Source organism: Symphalangus syndactylus, chromosome 13 (genome assembly GCF_028878055.3).
Source record: "Symphalangus syndactylus isolate Jambi chromosome 13, NHGRI_mSymSyn1-v2.1_pri, whole genome shotgun sequence".
Classification (NCBI taxonomy): domain Eukaryota; kingdom Metazoa; phylum Chordata; class Mammalia; order Primates; family Hylobatidae; genus Symphalangus; species Symphalangus syndactylus.
Genome location: NC_072435.2, coordinates 59,742,942 through 59,756,332, shown reverse-complemented (window position 1 = coordinate 59,756,332; position 13,391 = coordinate 59,742,942). Strand labels below are relative to the sequence as shown.

Sequence of the window (13,391 nt, the reverse complement as noted above, 5' to 3'; positions counted from 1 at the left end):
ACAGAAATTAACTGGGTGTGGTGGCGGGTGCCTGTAATCCCAGCTACTCAGGAGGCTGAGGTACAAGAATTGCCTAAACCCGAGAGGCAGAAGGTTTCAGGGAGCCAAGATCACACCACTGCACTCCAACTCCAACGTGTACAACAGAGCAAGACTCTGTCTAAAAAAAATAAATTAAATAAATAAATAAAAGAGATTGTTAAAACCTTTTACAAGCTGGGTATAGTGCTCACGCCTCTAATTCCAGCACTTTGGGAGATAGAGGTTGGAACATTACTTGAAGAAGTTGGAGACCACCCTGGGCAACATAGCAAGACGCTGCCTCAAAAACAAACAAACATTGTCTATTGGCTGGGTGCGGTGGCTCACGTTGAGGCCGGCAGATTTCTTGAGCTCAGCAGTTCGACACCAGCCTGGGCAACATGGTGAAATCTAGCCTCTACAAAAAATACAAAAATTAGTCGGGCATGGTGGTGGGCGCCTGTAGTCCCAGCCACTCAGGAGGCTGAGGCAGGAGGATCGCTGAACCCAGGAGTTTGAGGCTGCAGTGAGCTATGATCGCACCACTGCACTCCAGTCTGTGCAACAGAGCAAAACTCTGTCTAAAAAAAAAGAAAAAGAAAAAAGAAAAGAAAAAGAAAACCTTGTAGACTAGGCCAGGATCTTTCCTGGTTGCTAAAACCATTAGGACAACTGTGCTGTACCCCGCTGCCTGCCAGAATTAGAGAGCTATAAATAGATATGATGTGTTTCTTAGGGTAACATAAAATACCGTTTTACTCCCAGAGACTTCAGCTTGTGTTTCCTAAAAACAAGGTCATTTAATGTCTCAACACATCTCTGAGAAAGATCCTGCCTTAGCCCTCACGTTACAGATACGGAACCAGGCTCGGAGGTGCAATCTCTGGCTGTGTAGACAGAATAGGGAGTTGGAACTCGGCCTTATGCCTTTCTTCACTCTCACATACCAGCGGGCAGGGAGAGATCCGGGGAGGAGTTGTACTTGCCCCCGGCGGAAATCTCCAAAAATCTGCAAAAATGTATTCCTTGGTACCGCTTTCGGCTCCGCTGGGACCAACCGAAATGGATGCGCGCTGCGGCCCAGGGTGAGGGTGAGGGTCAGGACCGCCTCCTCCGTGGTGGACGAATCCGAGGAGCAGGACTCCCCCCACCCCAGCCCCAGCCCCAGCCCCGCTGCGTCCCCAGCTGTCACGCTGCGCGCAGCGGGTGGGGCCTGGGGTTCCTGGACAGGGGAGGGCCACGCGTGTCCTTGGGCGGAGAGGGGAGGTGACTTCGGTGGAAGAGGACGAGGCAGAATGCAGGCCCTGCGGGTGAGGCCCCCATGGGCTGGGCTGGGCCGGAGCCCCCCACCCAGAAAACCCCGCCCTCATACGCGACTCTTCAAGTGCCCCCGCATCTGGGGCCTTGGAACGTGAGCCCCCTTCAGGGCCTGGGACTCCCCGCTAAACAGCCTGGGTCCCCTCCCCCACAATCCACTCTTCGGAGACAACTGGGGACCCCTACCCGGGCCCAAATCCCCGGGTTTGAACTTAACATCTCGGGAACCCTTAACACTGGGAACGTAACACCCTGGCCTCACCCGGGGCTTCTCAGGCAGCCTGGACGCTCCCGGGGACCTCCATTCTGGTCCCCACGTTCCCGGGACCTGGTTTCCTCCTTTTAATCCAGGAAACCCTCCCCCTACAAAAATCTCAGGACTTAGACCCCCCAGAACAAAGTCCTTCTGGGTCCTCTCCCTTCCAGGACTCTCTAGGCAGCCCGGTCACCTCTAGGCCAGACTCTAGGGCGAGTCCCCTCCCAACCCAGGCTGGCAGTTCGGGGGTAACAGAATCCAAGCTATTACCCTCCTCGCCTTTGGGATGCTCGCTAGGGATAGGGCTGCCCCCACGTCCAGGCCTCAGAGAACGGGGTCCCCCTTCAGGACACCCCTAACAGGTGCCTCCAATACCCGCCCACCTCCCACCCCGCAGGTGTCCCAAGGGCTGATCCGCTCCTTCAGCTCCACCGCCCGGAACAGCTTTCAGAACCGAGTGCGCGAGAAACAGAAGCTCTTCCAGGTGAGCGGGGCGGAGGGGGGGAATCCGACGCGCCAGCCGGGAGGGCGCCGAGCGGGGGCAGGTGGGGCGCGCTCTAAGGAGCAGCCAGCACCCCTTTCTCATCAGACACCCTCACATCCAGGAGGACAATGACATCCCGTTGTACCTGAAGGGCGGCATCGTTGACAACATCCTGTACCGAGTGACAATGACGCTGTGTCTGGGCGGTGAGCGCAGGGCCCGACCCGGCCCGAGCTGCGGGGGAGGCGGGGCTGGACCCAGGGTAGGAGGCGGCTGGTTTCTGGGCAGGACTGATCAGGATCTGGGTTGGGGGTTGGCGTTTAGGAAGGGGGTCGAGTACTGAGCTGGAGTCCGGCCTGTAGGGAGGGGAGTAACTAGGACTTGGGCTCGTGTCCCAGGACAGGGGCTGGGTTAGTGGTAGGGCTGAGGCCCAGGGAGGAGTTGGGGAGAAAGCTCCCAGCCTGGTCTAGATCAACGCCAGGGGGCTTTTTTTTTTTTTTTTTTTTTTTTTTTTTGAGACGGAGTCTCGCTCTGTCACCCAGGCTGGAGTGCAGTGGCGCAATCTCGGCTCACTGCAAGCTCCGCCTCGCGGGTTCACGCCATTCTCCTGCCTCAGCCTCTCCGAGTAGCTGGGACTACAGGCGCCCACCACGACGCCCGGCTAATTTTTTGTATTTTTAGTAGAGACGGGGTTTCACCGTGGTCTCGATCTCCTGACCTCGTGATTCGCCCGCCTCGGCCTCCCAAAGTGCTGGGATTACAAGCTTGAGCCACCGCGCCCGGCCTGCCAGGGGGCTTTACAATAGGAGTCCAATCTGGGAAGGGAGCTGGAGTCCCAGCTAGAGCTGGGGTCCAGGCTGGGAACTAGGGAGCCTGAAGAAGGCCTTAAAAGCCCGGGATGTCCAGGGAGGGGATTAGGTCTCATTCTGTCTCCAACGCTTCCCCTTTCTAGGCACTGTCTACAGCTTGTACTCCCTTGGCTGGGCCTCCTTCCCCAGGAATTAAGACCAAGAGGCCTGGGGGGCCTGAAGGACTTGAACAAGTGTCAATAAACGCTGGCCTCTGTGTGTGTCTGTGTGTGTGTCCACCCCTCCCCACCAAGCCCATCCTCCCGCCAGCCAGGGGTCTCTGCCCTGTGGACTGCCCACTACCCCCAGTCATCGGTGACTCATGCTGGACCAGGGCTACTCGTAGGATGTTGCTACCTCTCGGCCATCTGCTGAGTACCCCAAACAGCACCCATAGGCTGCCCCTCGGGACCTGGGGACCTGAGGTGGTGTCCTCAAGTAGGAAGGAAGACACTGAGCATGGTCCATGACACAACAGAGGCAGAGGCCAAATGTGGATGGAGCAAGAGGGGCAAACATGGCCTTGAGGGACAGGGCCAGGAGTGGCATTGAGACCTCCCTCCAGCCCGGACTCTGGAAGCAGAAGCAGAGATCACTGGGGCTTCTGGGTCCTGTCTCAGCCTCCACAGCTCAGGATGAGAAAAAAAATGCAGATGAGAAAAAGACGAGGAGATCCGCAGATCCAGCCCTGGGGACGACTCTACTACCTCCCCTGCTTCCCAGGACCCAGAGCCCGAGCCACCCCTCCTCTCTCAGGTCAGATCAGGAGGCAGATCCCATAGAGATCAGCAACTGGGGCATCTTTATTTCCTCCTGGGCCTGGCAGGCTGGAAGCAGAATATAGACAAAGGCACTGGGGCACCTGGGTCTGGCACGGTCTGGAGCTTGGCTGCCTGGGTGGCAACTGTGAAGGGTGTGCCAGGGCGTGCAGGGACTGGAGTCATCCTCCCAGAACTGAGAGAGGGCCCTCGGGGCATGGAAGCATCACAAGTGCTAGGCTTGGCACAGGTACAGGGGAGAGGTTACGGAGTAGGTGTGTGCAGGGCCTGGTGGGAGTGGGGAGACCCTTGGACAGAGTTTGTTAGAGTGTCCTAGAGCCAGGGGGAACTACAGGCAGGGCATATTGGGCCCTGGATGTTGAGAAGCTGGGTAACAAGTACTGAGAGAACAAAAGCTTGTGGGTCAGCAGGCCCCACAAAGATGTGACTGCAGATAGGATCGGCCCTGGGAGAGACCGAGGCTCCAGGTGACTCCTACAGCGAGGCGGTGAGGGGGTGGGTCTGGGGCTCCAGTTCAGGAATACATAGTCAGCTGCAGCCACTGGGGAGAGGAGGGTGGAGAGTGAGGACAGGGAACCCCAGAGCACCAGCCCCTCTGCCCTCACCCAGGAACTGCTGGCAAAATAGGACGGAGGGGACTGCAGCTCAGAGCTGGCACGAAGGGCTGAGGGGTGGGGTCCCCCCAGGCACCCATACCCCAAGATGGGGGTTCTTACCTCCTGGATGTTCACCTGGATTTGTCCAGTGCCATCTTTGTCAAGAGATTTGAAGGCACCTGGAGGAGGAGATGGGGAGGTTTGGGGGTAAGGAAGGAAGGAGACTGGTTTTTAGCATAACATTACACAAATATATGGGATGACAATAATAGCAGCTGGCACTTCACTGAGTATTTACTGTGTGCCCAGCATGGTGTAAAGTGCTTTCCAGGTATTAGCTCATTTAATCCAACTCTGTGAGATAAGTGTCATTTTAAAATGAGGCACAGGCTGGGCGTGGTGGCTCACACCTATAATCCCAACACTTCGGAAGGCCGAGATGGGAGGATCACTTGAGCCCAGGAGTTCAAGACCCATCTGGGCAACAGAGACCTCATCTCTGTTTTTTAAAAAAACTAAAAATTAAAAAAAGGAAAAAAAAAATGAGGCAGAGAAGGGAGGGGCCATGCCCCAGGTCACATAGCAAGAAAGTGAAGAAATCAGGATTGGAATCCAAACTGTTACCCTCCTCAATAATGGCCTCTGTGTACTGATATCACCTCTGCCCAGCCCCAGCCTCCTACTGACATCTGTGCTCCATCCTCTCCAGTTCCAAGCCTAACAGGCTACTAGAGGGAGGCTCTGCACACTCTACTTCTTGCCACTAGAGTCTTACAGGTAGGTCCCCACGCCTGCCCTGAAACTTGACTCCATGTTCCCCACCCACAGGGAATCTAGACATGATGACTACACTATCTCCGCTCACCAATACCCTCAGGTGTCCACACCCACAGCGTCCTGCACTCCTGGCCGCCTTTCTTTTTTTTTTTTTTTTTTTTCTGAGACAGAGTCCCACTCTGTTGCCCAGGCTGGAGTGCAGTGGCACAGTCTTGGCTCACTGCAACCTCTGCCTCCCAGGTTCAAGTGATTCTCCTGCCTCAGCCTCCTGAGTAGCTGGGACTACAGGCATGCACCACCACGCCCGGCTAATCTTTTTGTATTTTTAGTAGAGATGGGGTTTCACTATGTTGGCCAGGCTGGTCTCAAACTCCTGACATTAGGTGATCCGCCCGCCTCGGCCTCCCAAAGTGCTGGGATTACAGGAGTGAGCCACCATGCCCAGCCCTTTTTTTTTTTTTTTTTTTTTTTGAGACAGTGTCTCTGTGGCCCAGGCTGGAGTCCAGTGGCAAGATCATAGCTCACTGCAGCCTCACCTTCCCAGGCTCCAGTGATTCTCCCACCTCAGCCTCCCGAGTAACAGACCACAGGCATGTGCCACCATGCCCAGCTATTTTTTTTTTTTTGTAGAGATGGGGTCCTACTACGTTGCCCAGGCTGGTCTCAAACTCCTGCACTCAAATGATCCTCCTGACTATCAGCCTTCTTGCTGGTGGATCCAGTGGCTATTTCCTGGTCCCTCTTACGTGACTTTTGGCATCATCTCCCTTGTCTGTCCACTCCCTTCACCTCCCTGCTATCTCACATACCTGCTTCTTTTCCTCTGTTACTCTTCATGCATTGCCCTCCCTGGGCTCTCTGGAGGCCAAGAGATCTTTCTTTTCTTTCTTTTTTTTTTTTTTTTGAGATGGAGTCTCACTCTTGTCACCCAGGCTGCTGGAGGCTGGAGTGCAATGGCATGATCTCTGCTCAATGCAAACTCCACTTCCTGGGTTCAAGCAATTCTCCCTCCCTAAGCCTCCTGAGTAGATGGGATTACAGACATGCCCCCACACCCGGCTAATTTTTGTGTCATTAGTAGATATGGGGTTTCGCCATGTTGGCCAGGCTGGTCTTGAACTCCTGACCTCAGGTGATACGCCTGCCTCAGCCTCCCAAAGTGCTGGGATTATAGGCGTAAGCCACTGCACCTGGCCTGGAGGCCAGGGGATTTTTTTTTTTTTTTTTTTTTTTGAGACAGAGTCTCGCTCTGTTGCCCAGGCTGGAGTGCAGTGGCAAGATCTCGGCTCACTGCAAGCTCCGCTTCCTGGGTTCACGCCATTCTCCTGCCTCAGCCTCCTGAGTAGCTGGGACTACAGGCGCCCGTCACCACACCCGGCTAATTTTTTGTATTTTTAGTAGAGACGGGATTTCACTGTGTTAGCCGGAATGGTCTCCAACTCCCGACTTCGTGATCCACCCTCCTTGGCCTCCCAAATTGCTGGGATTACAGGCGTGAGCCACCGTGCCTGGCAGAGGCCAAGCGATCTTTCTAAAGCCAAACCTGACCCTGTCTCTCCCTCTGCCTAGAACCTGTCATGGCTCCCCAATGTCCCTGGTAGAGTCTGAGCACCCCCAAACTTGGCACCCACAATCCTGCATGACCTAATCATGCCCACTGCTCCTACCTTCTCTTACTTAGCTCAGATCTCAGATAGATCCAAGTTCAAATTCTGGCTTTACAACTTCCTAGCTGGGTGACTATGAGCATGAAAATTTGCCTCCTTGAACCCTAAGTTCCTCCTTCACAAAATAAGGACAGTAATCCCCACTTCCCAGCCACGTCTTCAGCATTCAGTACACTAACACTCAGAAGGCCACACACAATGGCTCCTGCCTATAACACCAAAGCTTTGGGAGGCTGAGGTAGGAGGATTGCTGGAGCCCAGGAGTTCAAGACCAGCCTGGGCAACATAGCAAGACCCTGTCTCTACAAAAAATTTTAAAAATTAGCCAGGCATGGCGGTGCGTGCCCGTACTCCCAGGTATTCCGTAAGCTGAGGCAGGAGGACTGCTGGAGCCTAGGAGTTGAGGCTGCGAAGTCAGCCATGATCGTGCCACTGCACTCCAGCCTCGGCAACAAGAGCAGCAAGACTCTGTCTCAAAAAAAGAAAGAAAGAAAGAAATCTACCAAAAAGCATTAGAAGCCCCATCTTTCCCTTCTAGGCCTTTGCACGGGCTGTTCCCTCAGCCTGCAATAGTATTCCCTACCTTCTCACTAAGTTCTCTCCTCATCCCTCAGGTCTCAATGTTCCCTCTCCAGTGAGCCCTCTCTGACCCCTTGGGCTGCATCAGGTTCCTCCTGGATTGGATTTGCCCTCTAGGCTTCCCCAAGCACAATCTGAGCACGCTCTGCTCACTCTTCCCCTCACCAGAGCCCTAGACCCTCGGCCTGCACTGCCCCCGTCACAACCCATCACTCTGCCCTGAGCTTCCCCTCTCCCAGCCATCACCAGTCTGAACTGTCACTGTCTGGGAACTTGTGTCTCCTCCACCAGACTGTGAGCTCCACGAGAGCAGAAACTGGAACTGATTCAGTCACCACTGTGCCTCAAAGTCAGGCTTAGAGGGACCTTGGCCCATAGAGGTCATAGGAATCCCCACCCAGGAAGACAGCTGGGGTGTCACTCACGGAACATGGCGTCCAGCCGGACCAAGCAGCTAATGAAGTTGTCAAAATCCATGTTCCCACTTTCATCTGAGTAGCGTCGGATGATCATGTTATAGAGATGCTCATTCAGGTGGAACCCTGAGATGGATTTAGTTCTTCAGGTGTGGGGGCCACATGGCCCAACCCACTCCCATGCCCAGGAGTCAGGCCCAGACCAGCTGAGTAGAGGTTTTCTCACCCATCCAACTTCCAGCCCCAGCATATCCGTGCCAGCCATACCTGCCGCCTCAAAGGCCCCTGGGAGTTCACTACTGCAAATGGTCCCTGATCGGTCAGTGTCGAACTGTTTGTATATGGCCTGTGGGGACAGAGAGATCAGGTCCAAGTGAGCATTGTGGGGCATGGTGTCTCCATGGCTTGGGGGTCTCTGGGTGCCAGGGATTTCAGAGGTTGCTACACACCTGCCACCTTTTGATGTTGTTCCACAAGTACTTGAATTCCTCAAAGCCCAGCTTGCCTGTGGTGTCGCTCTGGTGGAGGGTGTTAAGAAGAGTGACAGCTACACCCAGATGCACGCATCACATGCATTGTGGACATGATGGTGATACAGCAAGCAGGGCAGCCAGGGCTGAAACTCCAGTTCCTGCTTGGTCCTAGTCATATCACCTGGTGTGCGGTTTTATTTTTCATTTTATCCATACATATTGTCACTTGTATTTCTAAATAAGAATTCTCTTTAAACATAACCATGAGGAATTATATTCAACTACTCAGAAGTACAAATTCCTTGCCTGACGAGTTGTTAATTGCTCATTCAGAAAATTCTTAATAGGCTGGGCATGGTGGCTGCCGCCTGTAATCCAGCACTTTGGGAGGCCGAAGCAGGAGGTTCACTTGAGGTCAGGAGTTCGAGACCAGCCTGGCCAACACAATGACATGCCATCTCTACTAAAAATACAAAAATTGGCCAGGCGTAGTGGCGCACACCTGTAATCCCAGCTATTCGGGAGGCTGAGGGAGGAGAATTGTTTGAACCTAGGAGGCGGAGTTTGCAGTGAGCCAAGATGGCACCACTATACTTCAGCCTGGGAAACAGAGCAAGACTGTCTCAAAATAAAAAAAAAAAAAAAGAAAGAAAAGAAAATTCTTGACAGTAACTCAATTTCATAAATGTTAGGACGTGAAAAACAAGTATGTGGCCAGGCATGGTGGTTCATGCCTGTAATCCCAGCACTTTGGGAAGCCAAGGCAGGTGGATCGCTTGAACTCAGAAACATCACTTTCTCACTAAATCCTTGGGACACCAATTCTACCAGGACTATTTCCAGAGAAGAAAACATTCAAAGCTGAAAACTCTACCCAAGATCATAGTTAAGAGCTAACGTGTACAGACCACATACTATGCACTATACACTGTGCTAAACCTTTTGCATGTAGTTCCAATTCAGTATCACCATTATCACTCACCCATTTTACAGATAGAGAAATTGAGGCACAGAGAGGTTCAATAATCTCGTTAAGAGGTAGAGTTGGGATTGCTTCACTCTATGCAATATGTCTATGATTACATGACATGTATATATGTGTGTGTCTGTTTGCCCTATGTGTTAAATGTGCATGAGGCCAGGCGCAGTATCTCAAGCCTGTAATCCCAACACTTTGGGAGGCCAAGGCGGGAGGATTGCTTGAGGTCAGGAGTTTGAGACTTGCCAGGTCAATATAGTGAAAGCTTTTCTCTATAAAATAGTTTTTAAAACAAAAATAAATAAAAATATGCATGTATCCAAGATCAGCTAATGGTTGGCCCATGTACAGATACACGTGTGTTCCTGTGTGCACTGCCTCATACATGTTCACGTATGTGGGTGTGCTTTTAGGTGTGTGTGTGTATATATGTGCATGTGGCTGTTATAAACGTGGGTTCTCAAGCCCAGAAGACCTGAGTCCACAGGCTGGAGTACAATGACGAAACCCTCTGCTCACTGCAACCTCCGCCTCCCAGGTTCAAGCGATTCTGCTGCTTGAGTAGCTGGGACTCCTGAGTAGCTGGGACGCCCGAGTAGCTGGGACTACAGGTGCGCACCACCACGCCCGGCTAATTTTTGTATTTTTAATAGAGATGGGGTTTCACCATGTTGGCCAGGCTGGTCTCAAACTCCTGACCTCAGGTGATCTGCCCACCTCGGCCTCCCAAAGTGTTGGGATTACAGGCATGAGCCACCACGCCTGACCTTTATCTATAACTTGAGACAAATGACTGCTTCTTTCAGGAAACTGAGCCCCAGTTTCCTCATCTGTAAAATGGAATATAATAATTGTGCCTGTCCAACAGGGTGGTTGTGACAGTTCGGTCACTTTATATAATTAAAGTGCCAGCTGTGACAGCTGGCATTGTTATGATTTACTGCCACATGTCTGTAGGTGACTGTGTTCTGATGAATGCATTTCCACATCTGTGGGTATGAAAGCTACACATTGGCTTCCCAAACATACTCTCAAAAAACTCCCTGTGCATCCAGGGCCTCTCCCACTGCCCCCAAGGATACATCCATCACGGCCACCATGCTGCGACACGTGTCAATGCCAAAACCATCAGTCTTCAGATCAGGGTCTGTGGGCAACAGGTTGAAAGTCAGAGGCCAGAGGTCAAATCCATTCTGGCCCTTCTGCCGCTAAACCTACCCTATTCCTGGACCCCGGTCACTTACGTCGTGTCACAACCTTATTGAGAATGTTCATGAGTTCTGTGGCGCTGACCTCCATGTCCTGCAGGCGGAAGTTAGGGGCAGGTCAGAGGTGACTGAAAGGGGTCTGAGAATGTCATGGAGAATGGGAACACTGGGATTGTCACAGTCAAGGGTGTGTGTGCAAGGGCAGCCACAAGGGAAGGGATGGAAGGGTTAGGACGGGGCCAGGGACCCCAGGTTACTTACATCTCCAGCCAGCTGGGCAAAGAGTCTCCGGAACTGCCGGACCTCCTCACTCTCGTTGGCCTCAATGTTGGAGTAATGTGTGCGTGGGGGCTGCAAAGGGAGGAGAGCTCAGAGCAGGGGGAGGGGAACCCTGCCAGGACGGCTCCCCACACCCAGGGACCCCGGATGGGGAAGTCAGAGTGGGCTGGGCAGCTTGATGAGAAAAAGAATGAGGGGTGGCAGTGAATGGGGTGCGCGTATGTGGGGCTAACACCCATGGCGAAGCTGCGGACATGGCATGAGAGGAACCGGCAGAGAATTTCACAAGAAGGCGAGGAAGGTGGGGCTTCTCTACAGGAACAGGGATGGGACCTCGAAGAGGCCTTGGCAGGAGAAGGGGGTCTGGTTGCAGAGGGGGCTTACCGGGGGCTCTGGGTTGTACTGCGCAGCCGCCTCGCTGCGAAGAGATGAGGGGGAGGGGTTAGTGCCGGGGGCGGGGCCTCCAACGGGCAGCACTACAGAACCATCAGCCCCAACGCTCCAGACCTCAGCCGCTATCTTCCTTACTTGGTTGCTGTGCCCTTCATCTGTTCTTGTCCTCAACTGTCCCAATCCACACTGCCCTGGTCGTGCCCCTCTTCTCCCTTCCTCAGGCCAACCCCACCCTCGAGGAAACCCAGAGACCCGTCCCCTGGGAGGCTCCCCTCCTGCCAGGCACACCTACCTAGTGGCAGATTCCAGTTATCTTGGCCACCCTCAACCTAAAAATCCCACGCAGAATCAAAAGACCCCACCCCTTGGAGGGCTCACTTCATAGAGGCTCTGCCCCAGCTTTCCAAGGCCTTATCCTCCTTAGGTGCCATCTGCCCAAGACCCTACTCCTTGGCCCCCTTCCTAAATGCCCGTCTTCCCAACATCCTACCCCAGCCATTGGTCCCCGCCCCTTCAAGGGATCACTGCTAAGTGGCCATGGCTAATTAAGCCAACCTGCCCTACCCCTACTGGGGCATTTTTCTCCATTAATCCAGCCAGTTCCCAGCAAGCCCAGCCCATTCTGGGCCATTTCCCCTATCCCATTAGGTCTTGCTTTCTCCTGGTCTCACCTCCTCATTAACCCACCTAAAACCTCTTACCACACTCATAAGTCAAGCCCCGTCCGTAAAATGTCACTCAGACGCATTGGCTCCACCCCTTTAACGTTCATCTCCAGGTTAGCCAATGCAGGCTGAGCCCAGACCCATAAGCTCCACCCTCCAAAACTCTACATCCGTCCCCTCAGGACCACATTGTCCTGGTCCCACACAATCAGACTACGCCCATATCAAGCCCCGCCCCCAAGGACTGATATCTGCCTCACTGGGGCCCACCCCCTTATAGCAGGACTCTCAAACCAGGCTTCCCCGGCCTAATTCAGATACCCAGGTTAGCCTCCAGGTTAATCCTATTCTAATATTGTTAGACCACTCCCCTCCCAGACCACGCCTCTCTGAGGCTCCTCCCATTACCATTCCCAGGCCCCGCCCCTCCGATAGTCCCCGCCTTACCTGATGGCGCTGATGACTCCGCCTAGGATGCGCATGGCAGTTCCACCGCCACCGCCACCTCCGCCTCCACCACCACCGCCGCCGCCGCCGCCCCCGGCCCCGCTGATCAGGCCTCCGAGTACATTCCCCAGGCCCCCACCCAGGCCCCCACCTCCCCCGCCGCCGCCGCCGCCCTTCAAGAACGAGTTAACCAGGAACATGGCTGCGACTCACTGCTGGGGGGGAGAAAAGGGGACCAGTGGGTGCTTCGTCCCTGAGCCCACACTCTCCCCTCAAACACGCATTTCCGGCAGCTGGACGCGGAGGAGGAATCTGAGGCCTCCGGGTGGGGGGTCTGAGTTTGCGAGGGCGGGTTGTCCTCGGATGGGTGGGGCAGGTACGGGGATCAGGTTTGCAACCTCCTCTGGTCTAAAAGGCACCCGTGGGGCTTGAGGGAGCCTGGGCTGGGTGCACGCGTTAAGGGGAGGGTGCAGGTCTGGTGGGGGTTCTCTTGGTGGGGACCCCAAGTTGGCGTAAGGTGTGACCGACGTGTCTGGGCGCTAGAATGTGAGATCCAGAGCCCAGCCTGAACGTAGAGGTCCTTGGCGGGTCATGCGCGCGGAGCAAACATCCACGGCCTAAAGGGCCCCAGGGCGGGGTTTAAGAAATCCCAAATGTGGGCTTGAGAATTTAGGTATTCCCAGCGGCAGGATTCCAGTGTCACCTCTGGCTCTGTGGGCTCGGGGTCTAAGATCGTGGCTGTGAGCCCTGGGTTCCCGGACAATGGGGTTCCCCGCTGGAACTGGGGGCACAGATCTACGATCGCGGTTCAGGACACCCCAAGGAAGAATTCACAGGGTATCTCTGAAACCTATGGGCCTGTATTTTGGATCATGAGACAGAGGGTGGAGAAGGGTCCCCGGGACGGCATAAAAGGAGATCGAACAGGTCTGAGGGTTCGAATCTGAAACCATGGATCTGGGGGCTCCTGAGGCCGAGACTTCACGGTTTCGCCGGGTCTGGGGGCCGCCAAAGTCGGAGTTGCGGAGTGCAGAGGGGGTACGGGCCGGGCGCTTACCACCGCACACGTCCAGAGGTCTGGGAGTCCGTTCCGCTGCCGCTCCCGGGCCTCCCGCAGCGTCCGGCTCCGGAGGGCGGGGCCGGTGACTCAGGCCGCAACTCTCGGGTCGGACCCTGCACCGCGGTCCTGCTGTCGCCCGCGCGGTCC

General features: G+C 54.6%; 2 protein-coding genes across 3 annotated transcripts; one reads left to right on the top strand and one right to left on the bottom strand.

Moving 5' to 3' along the window:
- Positions 1 to 1,162: 1,162 nt before the first annotated feature.
- Positions 1,163 to 3,143, top strand: COX7A1 (cytochrome c oxidase subunit 7A1). Its single transcript, XM_055239742.2, has 4 exons — positions 1,163 to 1,331; positions 1,992 to 2,078; positions 2,200 to 2,284; positions 3,031 to 3,143. Exons 1-4 carry the CDS (start codon positions 1,317 to 1,319, stop codon positions 3,081 to 3,083), a joined length of 240 nt encoding a protein of 79 aa, XP_055095717.1. The 5' UTR covers positions 1,163 to 1,316; the 3' UTR covers positions 3,084 to 3,143.
- A 562-nt stretch (positions 3,144 to 3,705) lies between these two features.
- Positions 3,706 to 13,387, bottom strand: CAPNS1 (calpain small subunit 1). 2 transcript variants are annotated; one of them, XM_055239735.2, is made up of 11 exons: positions 13,242 to 13,387; positions 12,185 to 12,399; positions 11,064 to 11,097; positions 10,662 to 10,751; positions 10,437 to 10,494; positions 10,275 to 10,339; positions 8,190 to 8,258; positions 8,008 to 8,086; positions 7,750 to 7,866; positions 4,422 to 4,480; positions 3,706 to 4,246 (listed from the first exon to the last, which is right to left on the bottom strand). In XM_055239735.2, exons 2-11 carry the CDS (start codon positions 12,382 to 12,384, stop codon positions 4,220 to 4,222), a joined length of 798 nt encoding a protein of 265 aa, XP_055095710.1. In that variant the 5' UTR covers positions 12,385 to 12,399; positions 13,242 to 13,387; the 3' UTR covers positions 3,706 to 4,219. The 2 variants fall into 2 exon arrangements, with proteins under 2 accessions (XP_055095710.1, XP_063470266.1); XM_063614196.1 differs by lacking the exon at positions 12,185 to 12,399 and having other exon boundaries at positions 13,242 to 13,384.
- Positions 13,388 to 13,391: the final 4 nt, after the last annotated feature.

Bases quoted from the DNA above. Each gene is read 5' to 3' on its own strand.
- CAPNS1 (XM_055239735.2), bottom strand. From the start codon at position 12,384: ATGTTCCTGGTTAACTCGTTCTTGAAGGGCGGCGGCGGCGGCGGGGGA. The intron at 11,098-12,184 runs GTAAGGCGGGGA...ATCTCTTCGCAG, and splicing joins GGAGTCATCAGCGCCATCAG to CGAGGCGGCTGCGCAGTACA. The intron at 8,259-10,274 runs GTATCCTTGGGG...ACCCTCCACCAG, and splicing joins GCATGGTGGCCGTGATGGAT to AGCGACACCACAGGCAAGCT.
- COX7A1 (XM_055239742.2), top strand. The intron at 2,079-2,199 runs GTGAGCGGGGCG...CCTCACATCCAG, and splicing joins AGAAACAGAAGCTCTTCCAG to GAGGACAATGACATCCCGTT. The intron at 2,285-3,030 runs GTGAGCGCAGGG...TCCCCTTTCTAG, and splicing joins AATGACGCTGTGTCTGGGCG to GCACTGTCTACAGCTTGTAC.